This window comes from Rhinoraja longicauda, chromosome 8, assembly GCF_053455715.1.
Source record: "Rhinoraja longicauda isolate Sanriku21f chromosome 8, sRhiLon1.1, whole genome shotgun sequence".
Taxonomy (NCBI): domain Eukaryota; kingdom Metazoa; phylum Chordata; class Chondrichthyes; order Rajiformes; family Arhynchobatidae; genus Rhinoraja; species Rhinoraja longicauda.
In genome coordinates, this window is record NC_135960.1 from 42,402,169 (window position 1) to 42,429,703 (window position 27,535).

The window sequence follows — 27,535 nt, forward strand, 5'->3', positions numbered from 1 at the left end:
TTGCTGAATTTTAATGTTAATTTTGCATCAGATATTTAAAAGCATTTCACGCACATTCAGTACCACAGATTGGCTCTGGTACAAAATCCTTGTTTAACAGAACAGTTTCTTTACAACATGAACCCAGATTTATGGATATATATAAATCCCCGTGAAAGATCAAATAACTTAATCTGAAGGAACTAAAAGAGATCAGTAGTTCACCAAATTCAGCTCATTACCATTAGCATGGTATAACAAGTGCTGCATTTCCCCACTGTTCTTAAGTAATGTCGAAATATCTTTTAGTGGAATTATAATACTCAGAATTCCATTTACTATACTTGAGAATTTGTTTCAGCACCAGGTTGTAATAATGTAGTGTCATTTTGCCAGTATGGATAGTTTTATTTTTAAACTCTCATTGTAAAGAAAAGCCATTCACTGAGTTTGCAGAACTGAATGGAAAAAGAAAACCAAGGTTGCCACAAGTACAAGTCTGCAACTGCACACATTGAATCGTACACATTCAATATTAATTTGTCACCAAACTTCAAATTCTTTATGTAATGAAAGAATTGCAGCTGCATGGTCATTTGACATTTCATTTGTGTTCCTTTCTACACTGAAAGCTGCTCAACATTACAAAGCATATTGTTCTAGCCCAAGAATATAACGTTTTTTTTACTGATCACAACCCAGTACAACCAGAACACTGTTTCTCACTAAACACTTTAGGTAGGTAGGGAGGGGGGGGGGGGGGAGAGAGGGGGAGGAGGAAGAGAGGGAGAACCAAACACAAACATGACTAAAAATAATTATTTCATATAAAAAATCTTAAGCAAATAGATCAGCTGGTCTGTTGGTCTTATGTTTGCTATTTGGATACATGGGGTCTTCAGTAACGACCTGAAATGAATAATAATTTATAGGTTTACATTTTTTCCACAATATAGTTTCCATAAACTCTTTTGCAAATGCCATCATTTTTTGCTCCAAATTTCACAATGCCATAAACTGCCTCCTTCAATCTCCCACTCCCAATTCAACTATTTTTAAGTGTTTCCACAGGACAGATCAAGAGTTCAATCCAAGCATAATATCATTTAGCCATTTTACTGCCTAGAGATTGCTTGCACGTGGAACTTTATAAAATTCTTGTTCAATTGAATGAGATTTTAAACTGCCATGAATTGTATAAATTAGTAAATTTAATATCTCTACTAGGGTTAAAAACTTTGAATTCACAATTAGCACCATGGAAATTACAGGTGGATTGGTAATCCTGTGGCACTGGTTAAAGTCTTACCATCGGCAGTTAACCTATTAAATCAATCTAGGATAAAAATATCAGCAATAGAAATCATTATCTTGTAGATTCTCATGAAATGCATCTGAAATGGCCAAGCCTGCCAGTTAAATTGCATCAAAGTTACAAAAATATGATTCTCATTTACAATCTAGACAGAAGAATGACAAAGGTACATACACCCAGCTCAGTTGATTTTGCAGTCTTCAGCACTAATACAAAGGATACTAATATCAATACATGCCAAAATTGAGAGCCGCCCACAGGAAAAGGGAACAAGATGATATGATATTTTCATTGCCCGACGTGTATGATTCAATGTCAGTCCTTCCATCATAGCCCTGGACATCAGAACAGAGAAGCGAGAGGTGGTGGCACAATTGTAGCCAAAAGAGTGAGGCATACTGTCAACACCATTCCTCAAGGGACAACTCTCAGTCTGAAGAAGGGTTTCAACCTGAAACATCACCTATTCCTCTTCTCCAGAGATGCTGCCTGACCCGTTGAGCTACACCAGCTTTTTGTATCTATCTAAGGCTAAACATAGCCTGCCATCTAATTCACCACTCAGGTACCAGGGCTGCAGCAAGTGGACAGAACATAATCTATCACGTCATGCTAACCTCCCCCCCCCCCCCCCCCCAATCCAAGTGAATCCCATTCAATGCCTTGCCTATTTAGATGTCTGTCCAAATACCTCTTAAATGCAGTAATTGTATCAGATTCTATGACCACTTCTGGCACCAAGATCCAGACATCAACCACTAATAAAACCTTTCCTCTTTAAACCATCTCCATTTTGCCTTAAATTTGAGCCCTCTTTTGTAACAGCATGCAGATAGAACATTTCAGCAAAAAACAAACAAAAGTGGGAAGTACAAGGTTATACACAGGCAAAATAAATCAAGTGGCAGATTATCTAACTGGAGAAAACTGCAATGATGGTGAACCTTAAAGAAGCGTTGAATCGCACATTCTCTACTTTGTTGGGTGGTGGAAGCTGGATCATTAGAAACTTAGTTTAGGTGTGTAGAGAAATGACATCAAAGAGTTGAGGCAAGCATAAATCAGCCCTGACCATAATAAATGATAGACGCTAAATGTTGGAGTAACTCAGTGGGTTAGGCATAATCTCTGGAGAACATAGAGACGCAATCAAATAGAGACGAACATAGAGCTTTCTTCAAACCGATGGTAAGGGGAGGTGGGAGGAAAAAAGCAGGAAGAGAGGAGGGGCAAGACAAAGCCTGGCTTGATACAGGTGGCAGGGGTTTGATAGGCAGATGGTGGATAAAGGCCTGAGATGAAAAGACAGGTGTGAGACAAAAGGATTGAAGAGTTGTGAACTGTGAAGCTAAAGGAACATGGGTGGAAGGGGAGAAATGGGTGCGTCCAGGTAGGCAGGGGGAAAGAAGGGAGGGGGGAGTTACCTAAAATTAGATATTAGGTTGTAAGCTACCCAAGTGGAATATGAGGTGTGGTTCCTCCAGTTTGCATGTGGCCTCACTTTGGCAACGTAGGAGGCCGAGGACAGAAAGGCCAGTGTCGGAATGGAAAGAGGTGTTAAAATAGTTAGCAGCCGGGAGATATAAGCCGCACCATTTGTCTTTTTTTGGTAAACGAACATCTGGTTTTCCTTGTATCCATATTAAATTATTGGGTACGCTTGAAAGGTCTGTTGCCCTACTCCTGCTGCTACTTTCTTTTTATGGTGCTGAGGGGGGGGGGGGGGGGGGGGGGGGGGGGGTACATTGGAAGCATTTGTTATTGGGCAAGTCCACAGGTGACACATGGGCGTCATTAAGGCCAGCTGATCAAAGTGCAGGATCAGCATGTTCCAGTAAGGAGAAGGACGACAAGATAAGAAAACAGTGGATGACCAAGGGGATTGTAAACTTGGTCCAGAAGAAAAAGGAAGTGTATGTCATGGCTCCATTCCACTCATGCTTTCCAGGACGAAGGAATGCATCCTCACTCTCCTCTCAAAAATAATTTATTTTCAGTCCCATTCATATTTATGAAACTCTTAAATCTCTTGAGATAGCTATATAATTTCACCACAATATGTTTTGTGAGGACAAAAAACCTGTACTTACGTGGAGAGTAGGAGCGTGATCTGGAGCGAGAACGATAACCACCCCGGCTGTAATAAGGAGAGGGAGACCGTCTTCTGAAACAAATAAATCTTATGAAACATGACACCAAACAGAACGAGCAGCACACCCCAAATTGTAAAGAAACATGTTGTTTGGCTGGGAGGAGTAAAGAACAAAAACATGTAATATGCATCTCATTAAATAGTGGATATTGAGCCAATAAATTGCAAGTTTGTCTGACGCCAGAAAGCACACACCAGCATAAAAGTAGCACAAAAAAACCCGACAGTAAATAAGAACAACTAATTCCATGCAAACAGCTCCAGTCTATTTGATTCGCTGGCAAAAATAATATTTAGTCAAAACCATCTGCATATATGAACAGCAAAAAAACTAAACGAGCTTGTTAATACACAGTGCAAATTACAGTTAAGGGAAAATGTAACACCAACAACTTCATATTTGTCAAAAGTGCTCATGTTGAAATTGTATTTCTAGCCACATACAAAACATTGCCAACATTGGGTCCTAATATTATTGGTGTAAAAGTGGTAAATGCCAAATTAAGTTAATAATCACAAATACAGATGTAGTTTTAAAATATGTTCTGATCAATTAAAAAAATCTTCACAATACAGATCCTTATTGGGTTATGAATACCCAACACCCCACACATACGACCGAGTATTTTGGAGACCAGCAAGTTGAATTTGCTGGCTGCTGCCGGACTGTAGGTACCTTCTGCCAGATGCGAGTGAAACATTTCCACATCCTCTCTTTCCCCACCCACTAAGCCGAAAAAAAAGGGGGGCAGGGTTGAGCCAAGTAGAGGTGGGAAAACAGAGATCGCTCAGTGAGGCTGGATGGCTTTCCCTTTTCCCGTACTTGCTCGCTCTCCTGTCACAGTTCTTTGATCCTCTCTCACACACCGTTTGTGATTATTTCTGACTTTGAACAATTTTCAGGAATCATGTCATAACCTGGGGAATTTCAGACACACACACACATAGTCTGAAGAAGGGTCTCGACCTGAAACGTCACCCATTCCTTCTCTCCTGATATGCAGCCTGACCTGCTGAGTTACTCCAGCATTTTTGTGAATACCTTCGATTTGTACCAGCATCTGCAGTTATTTTCTTATATCAAAACATTATGACCCGATGAGCGAAAACATTATGACCACCTGACTAATATGCTGTTGGTCCTCCGTGTGCAGCCCCATACGCAGCAGGATGCGATGCACTGTATATTGTGGCACATTCCTCCCATGACCACCATTAAAGGTACTCATCACTGCTGACCGGGAGCACCCCACAAGCCTTGCCGTTTCAGAGATGCTCTGACCCAGTCGTCTGGCCATTAACAATTTGGCCCTTGTCAAAGTCACTCAGGTCTTTACCCCTGCCCATTTCTCCTGCATCCAACACATAACTTCAAGAACTGACTGTTCACTTGCAGCCTAATATATCCCACCCCTTGAAAGCCATTGTAACAAGATATTAAATGTTATTCACCGCCTGTCAGTGGTCATAATGTTTTGGCTGATCAGTGTATATCTTCCCCAGGCTTTAAATGTCACTCCTCCCCTTTCCTTATTTTATACTTTGTCTACTTTTCACCTTCAGCCTTTGCCATTTACTCCACTCATCGTGCAATCAATCCCCTCCTCGCCTGTATCCACCCACATAATCAAGGACGAGTCTCGCCCTGGACTCTCTCTTTTCTCCCCTCTCCCCTCTCCCATCAGGCAAGAGATGCAGAAGTGTGAAAAGCACAAGCCCAGATTAAAGGAGTTTCTTCCCAGCTGTTATCAGGCAACTGAACCATTCAATCAACAACTAAAGCGTTCCTGCGCTACTATCCACCTCATTAGAGATCCTTGGACTATCGTTAACTGGATTTTACTGAACTTTACCATATTTCTGTACACTGGACGGCTTATTTGTAATTATTTATAGTCTTTCCGCTGACTGGTTAGCACACAACAAAAGCTTTTCACTATTCCTTGGTACATAGAAACATAGAACATAGGTGCGGGAGTAGGACATTCGGCCCTTCGAGCCAGCACAGCCATTCAATATGATCTTGGCTGATCATCTAAAATCAGCAACCCGTTCCGGCTTTTTCCCCGTATCCCTTGATTCCCTTAGCCCCAAGAGCTGAATCTAACTCTCTTGAAAACATCCAGTGAATTGGCTTCCACTGCCTTCTGTGGCAGAGAATTCCCCAGATTCACAACTCTCTGGGTGAAATAGTTTTTCCTCATCTCAGTCCTAAATGGCCTACCCCTTATTCTTAAACTGCGACCCCTGGTTCTGGACTCCCCCAACATCAGGAACATTTTTCCCCGCATCTACCCTGTCCAATCCTCTAAGAATTCTCTATAGATTCCCTAAGGTAAACACGACAATAAACTAAACTAACTTTCTGCAAAGAAGGACCCCATTCCCTCCAAAGATGCTGCCTGACCCAGAGCTCCTCCAACACTTTGTGGTTGCTCAAGATACCAACATTTGTTATCTCTTGTATCTCCCTGAAATATCATCTATTTTTTGCTCCATTTCCTTTCAAGACAAAAAGGTATGGAAATTCTACTATAAAGATAAAAGCTGTTCTTGGGTATTACATTATTTATGCTTGATGTATTGTCCATAACCAATTTAGTCATAATTCTTTTGGTTTGGATAGGGGCATAATGGCAAACATTTGTTTTTTTTAAAAAGACAATTCAAAATGTGTTTTTAATCACAGAGAAAACCCATAAAAATGTATATTTCCACACTTTTGCCATACCACTGATACAAATGAACTTCCAAGTTATTGCTAACCTTTGCAAGTGTCTATAGTTCCCCAAGGCTAACAATCGTTGAAAACATTGAAAGTATTTTAGCTACGTCTTCAAACCTTACACAGATTATGAAAAATACAAATGATCATTCTCTTTCAAGACATGCACCGTCAATAATGGTTTCTCAAAAAGTAGAGATATTTCAATCTGCTGTTCTTGTGCCAAAACAAACTTCTGATATTACTGAGATAATATTCTTATTACCTCACAAAAATCAACTTTATTCTCTGTATGATTTCATTTTCAGACAGTCTCCTACAGCCAAAGTAATCTTAGAATGGGATATGCCATGCACAATGACACAGGTATTTGGAACAACAAAGCACGAAAGGGACTTCAACTGTAATTGCATCAAATTCCCTGCATTAAAAGATTATTTTATTTGACTGCACTCATGGAAAATTATTTGTTTCTAAAGACACGAGTCTGTGTTGGAATCAAACAAAAAGACAAATGCCAGAAGATAAAAAGGAAATAGTGGCTGAACATGCGATTGTTGCCAGCTATAAAATTATGGATCCAAAACAGCAAATATAATGACCTCCTGCTCACATCAAGGCCCAAATCATTGACATATCTCGCCTTGGAAAATAAGCCCTAGACATTTTGCATACCTTCACCGGGGTTCTCCTCAAAAAGACCCACTGACAAATGATCAGCGTCTTTATGCCAAAAGCATCAAACAATTGGGAACTTTTAGTCTGTGTTTTCTGCTAATCACTCTTCAAGAAAATTAATGTCGCACTCAATTCATCTTGCAGCCATTGCATCTGGATGTTCACGCTATGCTTGGTTAGGTTAATAATTTCAACATTGCAGGATAAAATTAATGCATTTACATTGAAGCCCACAATTACAATATCAAATCTTTCTAAGAAACTACACATCAAAACCAAAAGATGGTGCAATTATAATTAGATGGTGTCATTATAATTATATAGTATCTTAAGTGCTCTATTCTTATCGTTGAACATGAAATCACGGCCTGCCTACCTGTAGGATCTGCTGTAACACTCTCGGTCATCATATCTGTCATATTTGTCGTAACTGTCTCTGCGACGTGAACTACTGCAAAGTGAGGGTAAATAGTTCAAGCAAATATACAAAACCAAACACAAGACTACAGATTACCAATGGGCTTGTAAAGTATAACCAACACAATATATTAGAGCACGTTAAGTTTGCATATATTAATCTTCATAAAAGTAATCTTCTCCAGTGCAGTTATAACAAATCATTTTAATAACAATATATTACAGAAGATGGTGTACAGTTAATACTAATTTACATTGCTACTTTATGATGATCATAATTTAATCTGGACCACATTCATACTTCATTTCTAGTCTTCAGCTAGACCTTCTAAACGAGTTAACTTACGAGAGAAGACACAAAATGTTGGAGTAACCCAGCAGGTCAGGCAGCATCTCCGTCTGAAAAAGGGCCCCCGGGCCTGATATGTCACCTAGCCATGTTCTCCAGAGATGTTGCCTGACCTGTTAAATAAATCCTGCACTTTGTCTCTTTTATAAACCAGCATCTGTAGTTCTTTGTTTCGACAGTTAACTTACTAGGTTGGTCTTCCCATATAAATTCCAGGGGTAGGTGTATGAGCTCTTTTAGTAATGGAGAAATCAACACGGATCCTGCGCCCATCTAATTCCATTCCATTAGCCCGTTCTTTAGCCTGGCAAGAAGAATTTTAAGAAAACAACAATCTAATGTGAAATGTATTCAAAATAAAAATCTTTGTTCTGGCTATACACCAGTTTAATTACACACAAAGTCACTCATTGGAACAAACTGTTAATCAAGTGACTAATTTGAAGATTTTCAACTAGTTTCCATTTAAATTCTTACCTCTTTAGCATCGTCTACATTCTCAAAATAGACAAAAGAAAAGCCCCTGGAACGATTTGATTGTTGATCATAAACGACATTGACGCCTGCAAGAGGTCCATATCTCGAAAATACTTCACGCAGATCTCGCTCAGTGGTGTACAAACTTAATCCAAAAACTCCCAGACAAGTGTTGGGGTCAGGGTTAGCCTACACAAAGGATGCAACACTGAATTAGAAAAGCAAAATTCACTTCAGGAAGAAAAAGGATCACTAAAACGTTACAGCCCAGATTTACCCGTTCAGTATCTGCTCACAACAGGTCCTCAAAAGATTTAATGTTTGGAAAGGGGCTTGGACATATATTCAAGGATAAAGCTCGATGCTGAGCAAAGGAACCAGATTGAAGACTTCACAAGAAAGAACATAGAACAATACAGCATAAGAACAGGCCCTTCGGTCCACAAATGTCTGCGTCGACCAGGATGCCAAGACCATCTCTTGTCTACCTGCACATCATCCATATCCCTCTCAGACACCTCTTCCTACCTATCCCTGGACCATGACCCCACCGATAAACACCAGACATTTATCATCAGCACCATCACCGACCTCACCATCTCCGACGATTTACCCCCCAATGCCTCCAAACTCATAGTTCCCCAGCCTCGCACGGCCCGATTCTACCTCCTACCCAAAATCCATAAACAGAACTGTCCCGGCAGACCCATTGTCTCTGCCTGCTCATGCCCCACCGAACCTATCGCCACCTACCTCGACTCCATCCTATCCCCCCTGGTTAAATCCGTCCCCACCTACGTCCAAGACACCTCACACGCTCCCCATCTCCTAGATAACTTCCGGTTCCCAGGCCCCCACTCCCTCATCTTTACCATGGATGTCCAGTCACTTTACACTTCCATCCCCACAAGGATGGTCTCGAAGCCCTCCCTTTCTTCCTCAACCGCAGAACCAGCCAATCCCTATCTACCAACACTCGCCTCCGCCTAGCAGAGCTGGTTCTTACCCTCAACAACTTCTCCTTTGACTCCTCCCACTTCCTCCAAACCAGAGGCTTAGCTATGGGCACTCGCATGGGCCCTAGCTACGCCTGCCTCTTTGTCGGGTACGTCGAACAATCCCTGTTCCGGGCGTACACTGGCCCCATCCCCGAACTCTACCTCCGCTACATCGACGACTGCATTGGTGCTACCTCTTGTACCCATGCAGAACTCACTAACTTCATACACTTCACTTCCAATTTCCATCCTGCCCTTAAATATACCTGGACTATCTCCAACATCTCCCTCCCGTTTCTGGACCTCACCATCTCCATCACAGGAGACAGACTAGTGACGGACATTTACTATAAACCCACTGACTCGCACAGCTATCTGGACTACACTTCTTCCCACCCGGTCCCCTGCAAAAAGTCTATCCCCTACTCCCAATTCCTCCGTCTACGCCGCATCTGCGCCCGGGATGAGGTGTTTCACACTAGGGCTTCAGAGATGTCCTCGTTCTTCAGGAAACGGGGCTTCCCCTCCTCCATTATAGATGAGGCTCTCACTAGGATCCCTTCTACATCCAGCAGCTCCGCTCTTGCTCCCCCCACTCGCAACAAGGACAGAATCCCCTTCGCTCTCACCTTCCACCCCACCAGCCAGCGGATCCAACAAATCATCCACCAACATTTCCGTCACCTACAACGGGACCCCACCACTGGCCATATCTTCCCATCCCCTCCCCTCTCTGCGTTCCGCAGAGACCGTTCCCTCCGTAATTCCCTGGTCCACTTGTCCCTTCCTATCCAAACCGCCCCAACCCCGGGCACTTTCCCCTGCAACCGCAAGAGATGCAACACCTGTCCCTTTACCTCCCCTCTCAACTCCATCCAAGGACCCAAACAGTCTTTCCAGGTGAGACAAAGGTTCACCTGCACCTCCTCCAACCTCATCTATTGCATCCGCTGCTCTAGATGTCAACTTATTTACATCGGCGAAACCAAGCGCAGGCTCGGCGATCGCTTCGCTGAACACCTGCGCTCGGTCCGCATTAACCAAACTGATCTCCCGGTGGCCGAGCACTTCAACTCCCCCTCCCATTCCCAGTCTGACCTTTCTGTCATGGGCCTCCTCCAGTGCCATAGTGAGGCCCACCGGAAATTGGAGGAACAGCACCTCATATTTCGCCTGGGCAGTTTGCAGCCCAGTGGTATGAACATCGACCTCTCCAACATTAGATAGTTCCTCTGTCCCTCCCGTCCCCTCCTGTTCACCTATATCCTTCCTTTGTCCCGCCCCCGACATCAGTCTGAAGAAGGGTCTCGAAACCTCACCCATTCGTTCTCTCCCGAGATGCCGCCTGACCTGCTGAGTTACTCCAGCATTTTGTGAATAAATACCTTCGATTTGTACCAACATCTGCAGTTATCTTCTTATATTATATCCATATCCCTCCACTCCCAGCATGTCCATATGTCCAATCCAAAAGTCTCTTAAGTGCAACTCTCCTATCTGCCTCAAACACCATCCCCGACAGAGTGTTGCAGGCACTCACCACCCTCTGTGTAAAAAAAGTTCCTCTGCACATCTCCTTTAAACTTTGCTCCTCACCCTAAAGCTATGCCCTCTTGTATTTGATTTTTCCATCTTGGGTAAAAGGTTCTGATTATCTACCCTATCAATGCCTCTCATAATTTTATATATATCTATCAGGATTCCCACAACTCCAGCATCCCAGAGAAAATAATCCAAGTGTGTCTAACCTCTCTACCCAGCTAATGACCCTAATCCAAGTATCATTCTGGCAAACCTTCTCTGCACCCTTTCCAAAGCCCTCACATCTTTCCTGTATTGGGCCAAACAGAACTACATGCAACATGTCAAATGCGGCCTCACCAAAGTCCTAAAAGCTGCATCACGACTTCCTGATTCTTATACTCAATGCCCCAACCTTTGAAAGCAAGCATGCCATGTGTTTTTGTTACCACTCTATCTACTTGTGTTGCCATTTTCAGAGGGTTATGAACTTGTAGCCCAAATCCAGTGACAATAATTATAAAACATAAATCTTTCAACAATCTAGCAATAGCTAGATGCAGAATATTATTTTGATTTCAACACCAGAAATTCCGCAATCAGCAACCCATGTTGTTCTTTCCACGTGGCACAAAAAACGCAGAAATGGCATCTCAAAAACATGCGGTCACATTGAAGTGGCTTGGGCACCCCCAGACTCAGGTTCCAAAACTATTGTCTCAGTAGTGTGAAGATACACTTCTGATCATTATCTACTATCCTCCTTCCTGCGAGAGAATTTTGAATGGCTTAATAGTCAGCAGGAGATAGAGTACAAGATAATATCTGGAAAAAAGTAGCTAGCTACTTGATTAAGTTTGAGTCACATAAAATGTCTGCACTTAACAGGATGCCAAGACCATCTCTTATCTACCTGCACATTCATTCCTGGAGTCATTCAAAAGTGAAATGAGAGCTCAGGGCCAATGTTTTTCCATATTGGTGAAGTTAAGAGTGTGCAACAGAGGACCATTAAAAGACAAAAGACGAATGAACTTGCAGAAATATTAAGTTGGCAAACAAATTTTAATATATCTAAATGCGAGATGTTAGTTTATAGCAGGATGAAAAAGCTGCCACAGCGTTATATAAATAGAACAACAGAGCGAGTATGGTAACAGTGATTAACAAAACCACTAAAAGGTAAACAATGTACAACGATTTATTTAAAAAGCAGAAACATTTATATAAAACCTGTTAAAATGGGATACAAATGAATACCGTGACAGTTTCTGATCTCCACGGTATAAAATGGATGCAGAGACATGCCAAAGACACATTTTAAAAAAATGAGATTGATAATGGAATCAAGACATTATTTACAAGTCAGAAAAATTACACAGCAGGTATCTGTTCTCGAGAATAGAGCAAACCTCGGAGAACAGTCACGGACAGTGCACAAACAGGCCTTTAAGCCCACCGGGTCTATGCTGACCATGAAACAACCATTTACACTATTCCCATCAGCTCCCCACTTGCCCAATTAACCATTATTCCCCTCTGCTCCTCGCCACTACCATTCACCTGCACAGAATGGGTAGTTTTCAGTGGCAAGTTACATACAATTTCGAGATGTGGGAAGAACCCTATGTGGTCATACAGAGAATATGCAAACTCCACAGACAGCATCAGAAATCAGGATTGAATCCAGGGCACTGGAGCCATGAGTAGTTCTACATCTGTGCCACCGCATCGAGATCACAAAAGGGAGCAACAGAATGGGATATATGAAGAGAAAATTACAGAAGCAGGCAAAACTAGAACTGGGGACATCAAGTGTGTAGTAAAGAACTGCAGGTGCTGGTTTAAATTGAAGATAGACACAAAATGCTGGAGTAACTCAGCGGGACAGGCAGCATCTCTGGAGAGAAGGAATGGGTGACATTTCGGGTCGATACCATTCTTTAGACCTTTATCAGATTTACATCAATACAGGTTAATTGTAAAACAAGAAATTCAGTAGCAATTTCTATTATCAAAGAATGATCAGAATATGGAACTTTCTACCATGATTTGTAGTCGTGAAAAGCTAAACACAATTAATGGACAGCTCAGTTTGTGACAGGATGCAAGTATACTTTCATAAGCTCAGATAAAGGATAAAATGAGACTACTCGAAGCACACCGGCATGGACCAAGGAGAAATGTTCTGTGCTTGTTCAGTTTATTCTAAATAAAAAGATCTGGCTCTTACCCGATTACCAATATGGCGTCTCCGATTTGACATAGGCGATCGGCTATGGCTATGGCGACGCCTGTAATCAGGACTGTAGGACCTGCTTCTCGATCGCCTCCGACGAGAATGAGATCGGGATCGAGATCTTGAATAACGTCTCCGGGAACTCCTCCGAGATATAGACCTGCAAAATTACAATTATATTAGTTTTATTAAGAATGAAACCTAGTTTTGAAAATAAAGTAGACATTGGGACATGACAGGTCAGAAAATAACTTCCCTTTTCTTACCTGCTTACATAAGGGCAAAAATTCTAATACATTTTCTTTCATTGAAGTCTTCTACCTTTACTTTGTAATAGAGCCACATACTAAATACAGGTGAGCAGATAGACACCAAAAGCTGGAGTAACTCAGCAGGTCAGGCATCATCTCTGGAGAAAAGGAATAAATGACATTTCAGGTCGAGACCCTTCTTCACTCAACCCAAAAGTCACGTATTCCTTTTCTCCAGAAATGCCGCCTGACCCGCTGATTTACTCCAGCTTTTGGTGTCAATCTTCGGTTTAAACATCTGCTGTTCCTTCCTACACAGAGGTAAACAGATTACTGATAACCCCAAATCATTGTCACATCTTAAATTCAGGTATGATCCTCTACTGCCAAAGTAATTGTTAAGCAAACAAGCAAGCTTTTAATTAATGATGTGCAAGTTATTGAAAACATTTTTGCAGCACCATTAATTTGAAGAATTGCCAATGGAAAAACAGTTTTGTTCATTATTTCCCAATTGTTAAACTACTTATCACACCAAATGTAGACACAAAATGCTGGAATAACTCAGCAGGTCAAGCAGCATCTCGGGAGAGAAGGAATGGGTGACCTTTCGGGTCGAGACCCTTCTTCAGACCCGAATCGACCCGAAATGTCACCCATTCCTTCTCTCCCGAGATGCTGTTTGACCCGCTGAGTTACTCCAGCATTTTAACATAACATAACATAACAACACTTTATTGTCACTCGGCACAACACCGAGCGAAATTTCAGCAGTCACACAAAATACAGCAAAAAAGAAAAGAACACAGGACACCCGACCCCAACACAAACATCCATCACAGTGACTCCAAACACCCCCTCACTGTGATGGAGGCAACAAAACTTCCCCTCTCTTCCCCCCGCACCCACGGACAGGCAGCTCGACCCCTACCGAGGCAAACGACACGCACAGCCCCCGCAAGGGGATGGAAGGCCCCCCGGCCGAGCCGCCCCGGGCACTGAAACGTCCCGCGGCCACACCGGGCGATGTTAAGTCCAACGGCCGAGCCGCACCGGGCACTGAAACGTCCCGCGGCCGAACAGCGCTGACGATGTTAAGTCCAGCGGCCAAGCCGCACCGGGCACTGAAACGTCCCGCGGCCACACCGGGCGATGTTAAGTCCAGCGGCCAAGCCGCACCGGGCATTGAAACGTCCCGCGGCCGAGCCGCACCGGGCACTGAAACGTCCCGCGGCCACACCGGGCACTGAAACGTCCCGCGGCCACACCGGGCGATGTTAAGTCCAGCGGCCAAGCCGCACCGGGCACTGAAACGTCCCGCGGCCGCACCGGGCACTGAAACGTCCCGCGGCCACACCGGGCGATGTTAAGTCCAGCGGCCGAGCCGCACCGGGCACTGAAACGTCCCGCGGCCGCACCGGGCACTGAAACGTCCCGCGGCCGAGCCGCACCGGGCACTGAAACGTCCCGCGGCCGCACCGGGCGATGTTAAGTCCAGCGGCCGAGCCGCACCGGGCACTGAAACGTCCCGCGGCCGAGCTGCGCCGGCAATGTTAAGGCCCGCAGCCGAGCCGCGCCCCGGGGAAGAGACCTAATAAAATAAAGGTTTCCCCCCGCCCCACCCCCACCACACACCCCCACCACACATACACAGCCAAAAACAGAAACAAAAACCATCCCAACACCGACACAAACAAAAAAAAAAGAAAAAAAGACAACAGACTGCCAGAGAGCCGCAGCCGTTAGGCGCAGCCAACTCCTCCCATTTTGTGTCTACCTTCGATTTAGACCAGCATCTGCAGTTTTTTTTCTTACTTATCACACCAAATCCTGTACAAATGCTTCAGTGGAAGTTTAACAAACATTGAACTTCACAACTGTTGTAATCCTCAGACTTGCAATCAATCACCAGATTTCAATTTACAAAATAAGCCTTCATCCAGAAGTAAGTTTCTTCTGTGCATTGCAAGAGCAATGTCGACTAATTGGAAAATGTGCAATTCCTTACTACAAGTTCCTAAACCAAACAAAGAAATAAGGGAACACAACACATCTCTTACAGGTTAAGAAGCAGAAAGAACTATGATAGTATTGGAGTAATACACATGTGCAGCAACAAATCTTGAACAGATTTCCATAATTTCCTTGATTTCCATAATTTTCTTACTCCAACTTGAATTTAAAGTTTCCCTTCATGGAGAACACAAAAATTCCATCACTTTTGCAAACAACTTCCACCCTGTTCTCACGTTCATGATACATCTGACACTTTCTAGATCTTTCCATCTCAGGGGAAAAGCATACCATTAACATTCTCTACACCCCACTGACCCCCACAGCTACCCAGAACTTCCACCTCCCCTGCCTCTTGCAAGAACTCTATTTTCCCAATTCCTCTGAATTCCATTACATTTGCTCTGTTAATTAGATATTCTGCACAAGTACTTCTGAAATGTCTTCCGTAACTGTGGCTTCCCCTCTACCACAGTCGACAGAACATTTAATCACCTATTTTCTGCTCCTTTGTTCTTGTCCATGTTCCTCCTGGACAGAGCAAAAACAGTGGACACCTGGGTGGGTCTTCCTTACAACGAGCCTTCAACTTCAATGGATCATCCTTCGCAATTTCTGCCAATTCTAAGATTCCTCCGCCAAACCTATTCCTCTCTTAGGGATCACTCTTCTGGTAACTCAGTGATTCATCTTCCATCTCTGCCTCCAACTCCCAATCAAATGGAACTTTTCCCATGCAACTACAGATGCAATACCTGCCTTTCAACTCTGCCCAAGGTAAAGTAGAAATTCACATCCATATCTTTAAATCTACTGAACTGAACTACAATCATACTGCGGATTATCACCTTGTGGAGCACCTGGGCTCAGTTGCTGGAGTTGTCCCGAGCTTCCAGTTGTCTACCACTTTAACTCACCACCCCTATCAGGTTGTGCCCTCCTGCACCATTAAAAGCTTAAAACTACCATCAGCGAGCTAGTTTGATAAGCCACTTTCTTTCCATATGTATCAGGACTGGCAACTTTTAGCTAGTCCTTCCCCTTTCTTTCATTTCTGGCCTGCTGTACATGAATTTAATGCAAAGAATGCTATCTCTAAGTAACCACAATACTTCACCCCAAGAGGGAAATTCTGTTTATTCCATCCATTTCCCCCTCATACTAGATAGACATTCTCTCTTTCAGTTCTGATAGAAGGTTGTAGACCTAAATTGTTAACTGTTTCCCTTTCCACAGATGCCTGTCCTGCTGAGATTTTCAGCTTTTATTTCAGGTGTCCAGGATTGGTTGTTTTTTGGCCACTTGTGCCACAGTCCATTTCATGTTAGCCAGCTAATTTTCTAAATGCCAATGTTACCTCCTACACCATGAGCTTTTGTTCTCGATAATAACATTTAATATTGCACCCTATCAAAACTCATCTGGCAATTTACAGACAATCTGATGACTCCAGGCTAACAGCGGCCAGTGTCAACGATATTCTGAACTTCAGAATCTGAAGTCCACCATAATCAGCAACAATTAAGAACCTCTTGGCTTTTCTTCCACGTCGGTTTCATAAGAGCAACCAGGAGGTAGTTAATTACAAATGCAAGGCATACCTTGAATGGAAACACCACTGCATCGCGCAAGGGCAAAAACAGATCAACAGATACCCAAATAAACAAACATGACCTAACAAAAGTGCACATTGGCGCTGCCTTACAGCACGAGACCCAGGTTCGATTCTGACCATGGGTGCTGCCTGTACAGAGTTTGCACATTCTCGCTGTAATCGCTTGGGGTTACTTTGGGTGCTCCAGTTTCCTCCCACATACCAAAGATGTGCAAGTTTATAGGTTAATTGGTTCCTGTAAATTGCTCCTAGCATGTTGGATAGAACCAGTACAGATGATTGTTGGTTGACTCGGATGGTTGGCCGAAGGGCCTGTTTCCCCGCTGTATCTCTAAACTAAACTATGGTAAGTCAAAAAAGCACAGGCGATCCAGCAACATACTGATAACCATGACAGGGGAATTCTTCAATACCGTCAAGACCATCTTTGCCCCAAACACCCAAGGGTCCTTCAGCTAATCAGCCACTACTGCAAAGACCACCCTGAAGAACTTCACTATCAACACTCTCCTTGACAGAGTGTTATTAATTCCATCCCATAGTATAAAATCCAGGCCAATCTTGCCGAGACGTTAAAAAGGGCTTGTGTCAGCTAATAAACTACTAGGCCTCTGAATGACAGAAATTAACTAACTTATTGCAATTGCATGCATTTAATTGGTTGCTTTCTATGTGAATAGTGCAGGCAGTGTTGTAATAGAAACTAAAATGATACATGTCACATCTTGCACCACTGTGCACAAATCATAATCCAATGAACATTTAACTTAAAAGCTGCAAATTAAAATAAGCGACAAACCTGGATTTGGAACGCGAACGTGATCGCGACTTGGACCGGGAGTGCCTTGACCCATCCTTAGAATGAGACCTCTCTGCAGAATTTGCTGGAGACTGGCTGGCAGACTTTCCAGATCCACGCAGGCTTTCACTTGCAGATTTAGATGGGGAACGTGAATCCTATGTGCAAAGATAAATGTATTACATTTTTACAAACCGAGAAGATAATTCTATTAAAACAAGATCTGATTAAAGTCTGCAATGAAATTAACAGGCAACCTAACTTGTATCCCAGTTTTGCCGGTGCAGTTTCAATTAGGAATGCTCAGGCATTAAATACTTTCCTAGAATAAACTACCAGCCCTAGGGTGTATTCTTCTACCTTGGTTTTGTACAGTGCATGCATTTCTTTTTAGTACAATATACAGGTACGGGCTTACGTTAGCTAAACGATTTGAGTGAATTTATAAATAAATTCAATTCAAAATTAAGAGCTCTGATATGTGGAGGTATTCAAGAGGCTAAATAAGTTTTCATGCTCATTTACTTTTTAAACCAAATTTCACTCAAAATTAAAAGTACCTCGAGTGTGATTTCACTTAAGGTTTCGTGAGACTACCGCAAGCCCCGCACGTACACGTAAACAGACTAGAAATTACTTAGCGTAGTGCTTTCTGATTCCAGATACTTCTGATCTTAACTTCATTCTATTTCTTTTCTTCATTCTTCAGTTTCAAATGCTCACTTGGTTCATCTTCCCACTTCACACACTGCACACATTCTATTTGTGGGACTTCGTGTCTTTTTTTTAGCATGCATTCTTTTTTTTCCCCAATTCAGCTTCACTTATTCCTGAGCTTCAATTATTACACAAAACTTGACAATTGACTTCTTCCACATTTCTTTTCTTCATGAACATTAACCTTAACAAAAAAAGAACAGGATGAGGCATGTAATTGCAGAGAAAACCTGTGCTGAGATTAACCAGTTACAACCAGCGAAATTGTCATCAAAGATTCTCATCTGCAACAACTATAGTTATAGGATGCAAAGCTACACCCGGAAGTGATCATTTATAATAGCCATGAGCAGTTTTCTACTAGGCAACATATGGGCCAATGTTAACATTTCGGTACCTGGTTATAAACTGTAACCAAAACCATCCTATCTTAAACATACTTTGCAGTCTGTAACTGGCAATAATCATTTTAGAATGGTATAATCTCAGCTATTTTTATGGTTTGGTTTGCATCTCACCTATTGCTCATCCTCCTCTGATGGAGCTATTTGGGAATGGGCTTCCCCACACCAGTTATTAATCTCATTCTGATCAGCAAATGCAAGGAGAAAAGCAAGCAGAAATATATCGTTACGATTTGGGTCAATTGCTCCTACAGCTGGCACTAAGTTCCAGTTCTTAAGGATTCAAAAAAAGTCAGTACAAACATTATCGGTAGTCAGACTGATACTCACCACCTCTTACCCCAAATATTTCTTACCTGGAGGTGCACACAATGCTGAAATATTAAAATCTTGTTAATTGAAAGTTAAACAGAGGCAAGTAAGATTGTAATCAGATAGCTGGATTATTCAAAACTAAAGCTGCATGGTCCCAATAAAAGCGCCTGCACCATTGCCCCCCCTCAAATCTTACAACTAACGCCACTGAACAAACGGCCCAAAATACATGTACCATTCAGTCAAACGATAGCGCTGAGTCCTGAAAGTAATGCCCACCCTAAGTTGATGCAAGCCTTTCAGATCATAAAGTACAAATTACACACCTCCAAAGATAGCGTTAATAGTTTAAGAAAATAACTGCAGATGCTGGTACAAATCGAAGGTGTTTATTCACAAAATGCTGGAGTAACTCAGCAGGTCAGGCAGCATCTCAGGAGAGAAGGAATGGGTGACGTTTCGTGATGAGACCCTTCTTCAGACTGTTAATAGTTTAGGTCTGACCTACTTTCTTTCTTGCACAGTTAAGATTGCATCTGTTTTTCATTTGTATAATGTAGAAGGAAATTATACCGCAGTCTTTAGATTTAAGATTATACTTGAACTGTAACTTCAGCAACAAGTCCTACATACTGAGCTGCGTATCATTCTGCCAAAGAGCTATGCTCCTATCATTTTCAATGCAGTTAAAATGACCCAACATCTTTACACTGAAGCAACCAGATAAGGTATCCAAGCCTTTTGTTCAAATAATTGTCCCAAACACAGGGAAGCAAATCAGATTCAACTCCATATAAATATTTTGTTGGGGAGAGATATTGGGAAATCAGTCAACACTGAAATTGGCCTAGCCCAAGCTCCACTTCTTTTAAAGAACAGGATCACCATAACAAGACCACCTAGAAAACCGGAAAATAGAGACAAAATGGCGGAGTAACTCAGCGGGCCAGGCAGCATCTCTGGAGAGAAGGAATAGGTGATGTTTCGGGTCGAGACCCTTCTTCAAACTTATTGGGTATGACGAAGGATCTTGACCTGAAACGTCAACTACTCCGTCTCTCCAGAAATGCTGCCTGTCTCGCTAGGTTACTTCAGCATTTTGTGTCTATCTTCGGTTTAAACCAGCAACTGCAATTCCTTCCTACACCAAGAAAACCAATATAATTTTAAATTAGTCTGAATCTCAAGTACATAAAATTTCCCTTTTTCTACTTTGTTGCATTTTGCCATGAACTAGTCTGATAACTAGTCTCAATGGATAAACCAGTGAGAACTTATTCAATAAAACTCTATTAAATCGACCGAACTGCAAAAAGGAGATTTGTGGATTCTAAAAAGCGACCAAGGGACACAATAATTCCAAGAGTTCTGGTCTTGAAAACAGCTATGTGGTAAACATTCTAGGCAATAGCCATCATGCACTGCTTAGTTTAGAGGTACATTGTGGAAACAGGCTCTTCAGCCCACCGAGTCTATGCCGGCCAATGATCACCAGTACACTCGTTCTATCCTACACACTCAGGGCAATTCACAGAGGCCAATTAACCTACAACCCTCCACATCTTTGGAATGTGGGAGAAACCCAGGGAAAGCCCACACGGTCACAGGGAGAATGTACAAACTCCGCACAGACAGCACCCGTAGTCAGGATCGAACCCAGGACTCTGGTGCTGTGAAGCAGTAACTCAGCACTGCATCACTCTAACATGATGCACCTTTTACCACAAGAGTTAACTTTAGCACAATGGTGCATCATGGAAAGCATAACTGTGCCAGGAACCTGGTGCAAATCCAGCAATGATGTGGAGAGGCTGTCTGCAAGAGTTGGTGTTGAACAGACAGGATAGGGCAGCGGAGCTGCTCATTTTTGAGCTGCACCCCAGTCATGGAAATGATTGCTGGCCATTTTTAGGGACTTGGCAGCACCAGCTCCATGCATTGACACACCATGAACTATACAGCCCATCTCATAACCTCCTTTTGGATGCGATGGAAGCTGATGTGTCTGCTTTTCTTTGTTTCACAGCAGATATCTACCTAGTGACCACTGTTTAACTTGCTCCCATTGTAAAATCTCTCTACTGGAGACAGAAGCTTCCACCACATTATTTGATGAGAGATGCGGTAGAATCTGAACAGTTTGTAAGCAATGAAGGATTGCACCACTCATTCATACCATCATTATCACAGACAGCCTCACCACATTATAATGTAGTATAATTCATTGCTGAGCCATTAAAAGGCAACCATTGTGCCAGATTCCTGTCACAGCAACAGTGAGCACAAGATTCCCGGCAGAGCAGCCTATCTATCTCGAGGTATGTACACGCAAATGCTGGGATTGGAAGACCAAAGCGCTACGAAATGAGCACTGTGCAGAATAACGCAAACCAAGGCCCCAATGCATGCTGTAATAAGAGGGGAAAAGCGTGTAAAATTGCCTATGTTTTTTGACCTGGCAAGAACTTCAAAAGCTTTGTGGTGTTTTGTATCGGTAAAATGAATCAAAATAATTATTTGAAAAAATACATCTTATTTTTGTTCAACTTCACTTTCTAAAAATATTTCTCAGTTAACAGAACAGCAGAGGAAATACCTGTTTTGCAGGTGTGTTGCCAATTGCTGACCATATTACTGTTCTGGGATTGCACAATAATGAGTACTGAAAACAGTCAAGTAGGGAGGCACACTCAAAAGCAATTCAATTTCTTACATTTATATTATAGCAAAAAAATTGTCTGCACTGCTTTGTTGTACTATTATTGACAATTCTTATTACCAATTTGGGCGTGCTCTGACTCACTTGAAAGTTAAGTCGCAGGAGTGGCGTTAGACAACAACCTTCTAGTGGACTAAGCTGTTACCAATAGTAGTAAAACAGCAACAAGGAAGCAGCTCTGGACACATTTCATTAAGTATCAAACTAAAAACCTCTCCACTGCCTTCTGTGACACAAGTATACCTTTCTAATATGCATACTGTTTCAATTGTGAAGATATCAGTTAGCTGCCGTTAAATGTCTGCAAACAAAAAACTTCCAAGTACCAAATACTTCCAGATTAATTTAAAACCAATAAATGCACATTAAACTATACATTCTGTTGTATTCCAGTTGGTTCTTTTCTTACCAAATTTTAGTATTAAACTTACATTCAGCATTGACAGTTGTTTTTGCCGATGTTCAATAAACTCGGGTATTAGACTGAATGAATGTGTTAAATTATTTTTCCGTAGAAAAGTACTTAAAATGTTGCCCAATTTCAAAAGAGAAATGCTTGATGCCCACACTTTAACCTCAGCGGACACTAAATGTACAGATTACACTTTTGGCAAATGGTCGAAATAAAGTTAGTATCAGTAATAAACAGGTAATTTTCATTTACAATATTGACTCAACAGTCAAAATTACTTAGTACATTTGTTTGCAAGGGTCTCATGATTGAAATAGTGCAAAATTTTAAGCTACATAATGAGCAACATGCTGCAGTATAGCAATTTTATTACAATACGACTGTGTGGTTATGTTGCACTGAGGGCAAATTTTGTTGGTATGAATTACCACAAATTCCACAAGTTACATTTTTTACACTTTAACACTGAAGATAGCTTCAAATGAACATTCAACTGCATCCCTTGATTTCTGAACCCTGCAGCACCTTGGAATATTCCTTAGTTTTAGGTTTGTGGTAAGAATCCTTGCAAGAACTGAAATTGAGACATTTTTTGCCTCACAGATATAAATTGTGTGCTTGGGGGAGGCACTTCCTTATATCAGCCAAAATTTGACATCAATTTACCTATGTAATGAAAATTTCAAATCAAACACTTAATACGTAACAAATACAGCTACAACAGATAATCACCAGGGAAAAAAAAGAGAATACCCCAATACTAAATTCACATCAAAAATTAGAGATTAAGTAATAAGGTGCTACCCATTGAATGACAGCTATTGGACCAGCAACAAATACACAACTATTGATCAAATTTGACCCTCCCCCTTCTTTGATGTTTCTTAAAATGCGTAATCTTAGTATGATTACAAATATTTTTTTAAATATGAAAATTTGATAAACCATTTGTACATCATTACTAATGAATAATCGTGTACTACTGTCTCAATATCACTCAGTCATAGCCCTAACTTCGATTTCTGACAATTAGTGTTTTCCCATTCTTTATTCAGACATCCAGTTTTGAAGAAAAAACTAATCAAATATTTACTGGTAAGCCGCCATTCAAGAACTTAGTTTTACAAGATTCCACTACATTCAGTTACAGCAACATATGTTCATTTTCATCTTGTCAATTTCCATCCCATATTGCATAATCCCATATCTCAACAGGTTCATGTCGGATTTGATGGTTGCTTGTAAATCTCTGAAGGCAAGGGGAAATAACACCCATCCCTATCCCTTCAGAGCCATTTCTTCATTAACAATGTTTTTGAGAGTAAAATGAGCAAATTGCAGAAAGCTATTGCATATGAGCGCCTCCCATATCTGTCTGACCAACCCATCTCCAGAATAGACCTAAATTTTTTCTGCCCTTAAAATGGAGCAAATATTAATAATTCGCAAATGAATGCTCATCATGGAAATGTCATGAATTATCTGGGATAAGAAAATTATATTGTGGTTCAGGTACTCAACATCGTACATAAATGTAATTATTTGAATTGTTTCAAATTTGTCAGGCAAGGATAAAAATCATGGTTTGGACAGAAATACAATTTTCTTGATTGACAAGAAGCGAAAACATTCTCCATTTAACAAGACTGTTAATTTATCCAGAAGTGTGAATGAAATGACAATCAAACAACTGACAAACAATTACTTCAGATACTGCAAATTCAGTGTATTCAACCAGCCATTCATAAGCAAAGAACTGCTGGAGGAACTCAAACAGCATCTGTGGAGGAAAGTGGACAATCGACACGTTGAGTCGAGACCCTTCAAGGAAACTCAAAGCTTTTGCCCCACCACCTCACCTCTTTATTCTGGCTCTCCATCCTTTACGCTTTCAATCCAGGTGAAGGGTCTTTAACTCAAGATATCGATTGTCCATTTCCATCCATGCGAAGTTCCTCTAGTGGTTTGGTTTTGTTCCAGATTCCAGTATCTGCAGCCTTTTGTGTCAGTGATCCACTACATTTGGACCCACAACACATTAAAATTTTCTTATATGCTAAATTTTCTAGAACCTTTCATAAATATCAGGCTTCGTATCTGAAGGATGACACACCCAAAATCCAAAAAACAAACTTCTCTTTAGAGGCTGCCTGCTCATTGCAGATTTAATAATCGCAAATTTTCTTGTCTTGCCTTATTCTACCACGAGGTATGCCAAATTCACACCAGTTTGTATTAGTTCTTAGAATACCAAAAAGTAGGCCGCAATCTGTATGTCCCCTTACAGTAATAGCAAATAGCCATTACAGCTGTCCTCTTCATCTTTCCAAATATCTTCCACAAAGGTAAACAAATCCTTTCATCTGATAAATTAAAGCATAAAAATATAATTTGAGTACAACCTATGTACAGTTTGCAATGTGAATGACCAATTTTTGCCATGCACTACACAAAGACCAGTATGAAGATTAATCATGACCCAAGATATTGATTTACGGTTTACATGAAAGAATCGTCAAAACCCTGGAACATCATAAAATAGCAGATAGAATTAAAGAACACAATCAAATTTTTTAAAATTTTAATTCTGTGCATAACAAAATGGAATTTGATTTAAACAGCGTAAATCAATGGCCTCAGATCTTGATGTGGAGTTCATTATACTATCCATACATTCAACACAGAAAATGACAATTATGTATGGATTAGACAGCATCTAAAAGAAAAATAGACTGCACTGCTGATAAAAAAAAGTTAATTAAAATTCAGGTTTTACAAATCAAAGGTTCCATCCCAAAAAAAATTCCCAAGTGACAACTGACCCACTGGATGCCATCACCATTTTCTATCAAAGTCTTCCATCATTTACAATCATGACTTTTTCAGGCAGTGCAAAATAATTTGCCTGGCCTGCTTGAACCATGACTGCATATGTATAAATTGTCCTCTAAACATGCTAAAATAAATGCATGCAGTAAATGTATGCAATTTCAAAAACAATTAATATTGTATTGGACTATGCAATCCTCCAGCAGTATTTAGACAAATTTAGGCAAATAAGCCAAATTTTATTAACTCAGCTAAGTGGCTCCAGTGGGCAAATAACCAATAAGCCATTTAAAAAGCACATTAATACAAAAAGCTTTAAGAATAGTATCAACCTATAGTACAGTATGTAAATAAAAAAAAACAACAAACCTTAATGCTTCTATCTTCTTTTTGTCTTGGGACTCTTCCCTCATCAATGTCAGTGACACTACTAATAAATGTAAAATAACAGGTGCTCTGACAAACACTTTAGGGGATCTATGGTCTGACCAGAATCAGATCATCTTTACTAAGCTAAAAATACAAACAAGGGACACCGCATCCATTTCATCGAGTGCAGTTGGGCAAGATATGAAGCTTCCCGCGTCAAAATTTCAAAACAGGTCATCTACAAGTAAATACAGATCACCCTTTTAATAACATCACCAAATTTAAAAAGAAATACTAACTGATCAGATTCTGCAAGTTGCTAACAGGGAAGTGCAAAGGAATGAACTCCCAATGCAATGGACAGGCTAAATGTAAATTGATCAGGAAATGTCAACTTGCCAAGCATGTTAATAATTAATCTAAAACTAACCTGCTTTGGGAAAGGGGATAAGCACAGCACTGGGATTTCCACATTTGTGGGAAAGCACTCTTGGAACTCTGTGCAGGTGTTCATTGAAGGGTACGAAGATACACAAGGCCCTGGGAGAATTGGGTAATCGATATTCTTAAATTCAAAGTACCGCTGAGCCCAGCTAATGCCTTACTTACATTTTGGATCTCCCTCCCCCTTGTCTTCTATTGTCGGTAGCTTCGGTTAATTTTCACCAGGGTTTTGGGAGGATGATGGGGGAGGTTAAAGAGAAAAATATTTGCACAGTAATTTGATAAAATACATTTGTCAGTAAAAGTCAGTCATTGAAACTGCTCCATGTAAGTGTGATATTACAACAAGGAATCAATAATGAAATGTTAACAACCAAAAGCCACACTGCTTATATAAATGTAGTCCGTCAAACTAATCCCAAATGAATCCAAAACTAGACTGTATTCCTTATTTACTTTACACATGCAGGCCAGGAATGAATGGAGTTGAATTGTTGTGCATAAGGTAGACAAGGGATATTATTAACAGAACATAAAAATAATTATTCTGGTGTAAAGCGATCTTGTAAACTTGTGGATTTAACTTCCAAACTGCAAATTCGCTTCATAACAGACACTGTAGAACCCGCACTTCAGCAAAACCCAACTGACCTTCTGATGCTCAATTGCTACAGACCACATTAATCAACGTTCACAGTTTACTTTAATTGAGTAACTAACCCTGACCAGTTTGCACTGCACCCTGCCCTCCCAAAATATGACATCAACTTCAGAAGGAAGTTCTGGTCAATCAAATAAAATAAAACTTTAAAATCGAGAATCTCTTTGTTGGTAACCATAGCATCCTGTCCGCAATGCAGAAAGCAGGCGTACCAGACCATCACTAGCAATTCCTCAATGTACTTCAACTAAACCCACACTCACAAACAAAATCGGTGGGGACAAAGAATTCAATGGCCTACATTGGAAATTATGTTTTCCAGTCGCAGTCGAATCCAATTTGAAAATAGTTTTTTTCCCCTCAACTGCTTTGTACTTCCAACATTCCGACCCCCTAAACCTATAGCAATTTTAATTCAAACACCTTAAATTTGTTTAAGCGTGCCCAAGCGTGTTGGAGATCTGCTAAATTGGAAACAAGTACTTCGGGGTCGCCAGCACACTCCGCCAGCGTTGTAGTGAGAAGCATGTGGCCCGCCTGACTGTAGGACGAACGGGAGGGCACGTCCCGCAACCATCACGCCCCTGTCTTTATGAATAAAAGGGCACCACAAAAAGAAAATATGAAAACACAACATCCAGGAGTAAAAAATGCAGGTGAAGAAACACAGGGAGCCAGCGGGCTTCCCTTGCCAGCCCCGCCCGCTGCCGACTGACAACACTGTCGGGCCAATGAGGCGGCACGACGCCTCTCCGCAGGCACCTCTCCGGGTGGCGAGTGGCAGCCAGAGCAGCCAATACTCTCCCCACGGGCCTGCGCCGTTCGCCTCGCCTCGCCCACAGACCTGTCGGCCCAGAGGGAAGCGGGACTCGCGCTGCACTCGCACAGACCAAACCCTGCTTCAAAGAAGAGCCCCTGGAGACGAGTCCGACATTTAAACGAAATCGACGATATTTCGATCAAACTCACCCTTTCGATGTAGGTTTGTTCTTCGGAGTCGCTCATGATGGCGGCTGTGAAAAACGAAATGCCTCAAACTATTCAAGAGGGGCAAAAAGGGGAGGGGGAACAACAGCTGAACGGCGGACGGAGCCCCAAACCGACGCCACCTACCTCGAGCTCCCACTGCCGGAAGTG

The 27,535-nt window shown here is 41.6% G+C and overlaps 1 protein-coding gene across 18 annotated transcripts; it reads right to left on the reverse strand.

Moving 5' to 3' along the window:
* Nucleotides 1-27,518, reverse strand: LOC144595884 (transformer-2 protein homolog beta-like). Of its 18 annotated transcripts, XM_078403730.1 has the most exons (12): nt 27,368-27,474; nt 25,903-25,929; nt 25,294-25,354; nt 18,764-18,832; nt 18,252-18,429; nt 17,529-17,686; nt 12,845-13,010; nt 8,093-8,281; nt 7,804-7,919; nt 7,226-7,300; nt 3,385-3,458; nt 1-888 (listed from the first exon to the last, which is right to left on the reverse strand). In XM_078403730.1, exons 5-12 carry the CDS (start codon nt 18,258-18,260, stop codon nt 878-880), a joined length of 798 nt encoding a protein of 265 aa, XP_078259856.1. In that variant the 5' UTR covers nt 18,261-18,429; nt 18,764-18,832; nt 25,294-25,354; nt 25,903-25,929; nt 27,368-27,474; the 3' UTR covers nt 1-877. The 18 variants fall into 18 exon arrangements, with proteins under 18 accessions (XP_078259856.1, XP_078259858.1, XP_078259854.1 ...); XM_078403732.1 differs by lacking the exon at nt 18,764-18,832; XM_078403728.1 differs by having other exon boundaries at nt 18,252-18,832.
* Nucleotides 27,519-27,535: the final 17 nt, after the last annotated feature.

Excerpts from the sequence above, each read along its gene's own strand:
- LOC144595884 (XM_078403723.1), bottom strand. The coding sequence starts at position 26,926 with ATGCTTCTCACTACAACGCTGGCGGAGTGTGCTGGCGACCCCGAAGTA. Across the intron at positions 8,282-12,844 it reads GACGCCATATTGGTAATCGG|GCTAACCCTGACCCCAACAC; the intron begins GTAAGAGCCAGA and ends TCCTTTGTGTAG. Across the intron at positions 7,920-8,092 it reads ATGTAGACGATGCTAAAGAG|GCTAAAGAACGGGCTAATGG; the intron begins GTAAGAATTTAA and ends TCTTCTTGCCAG.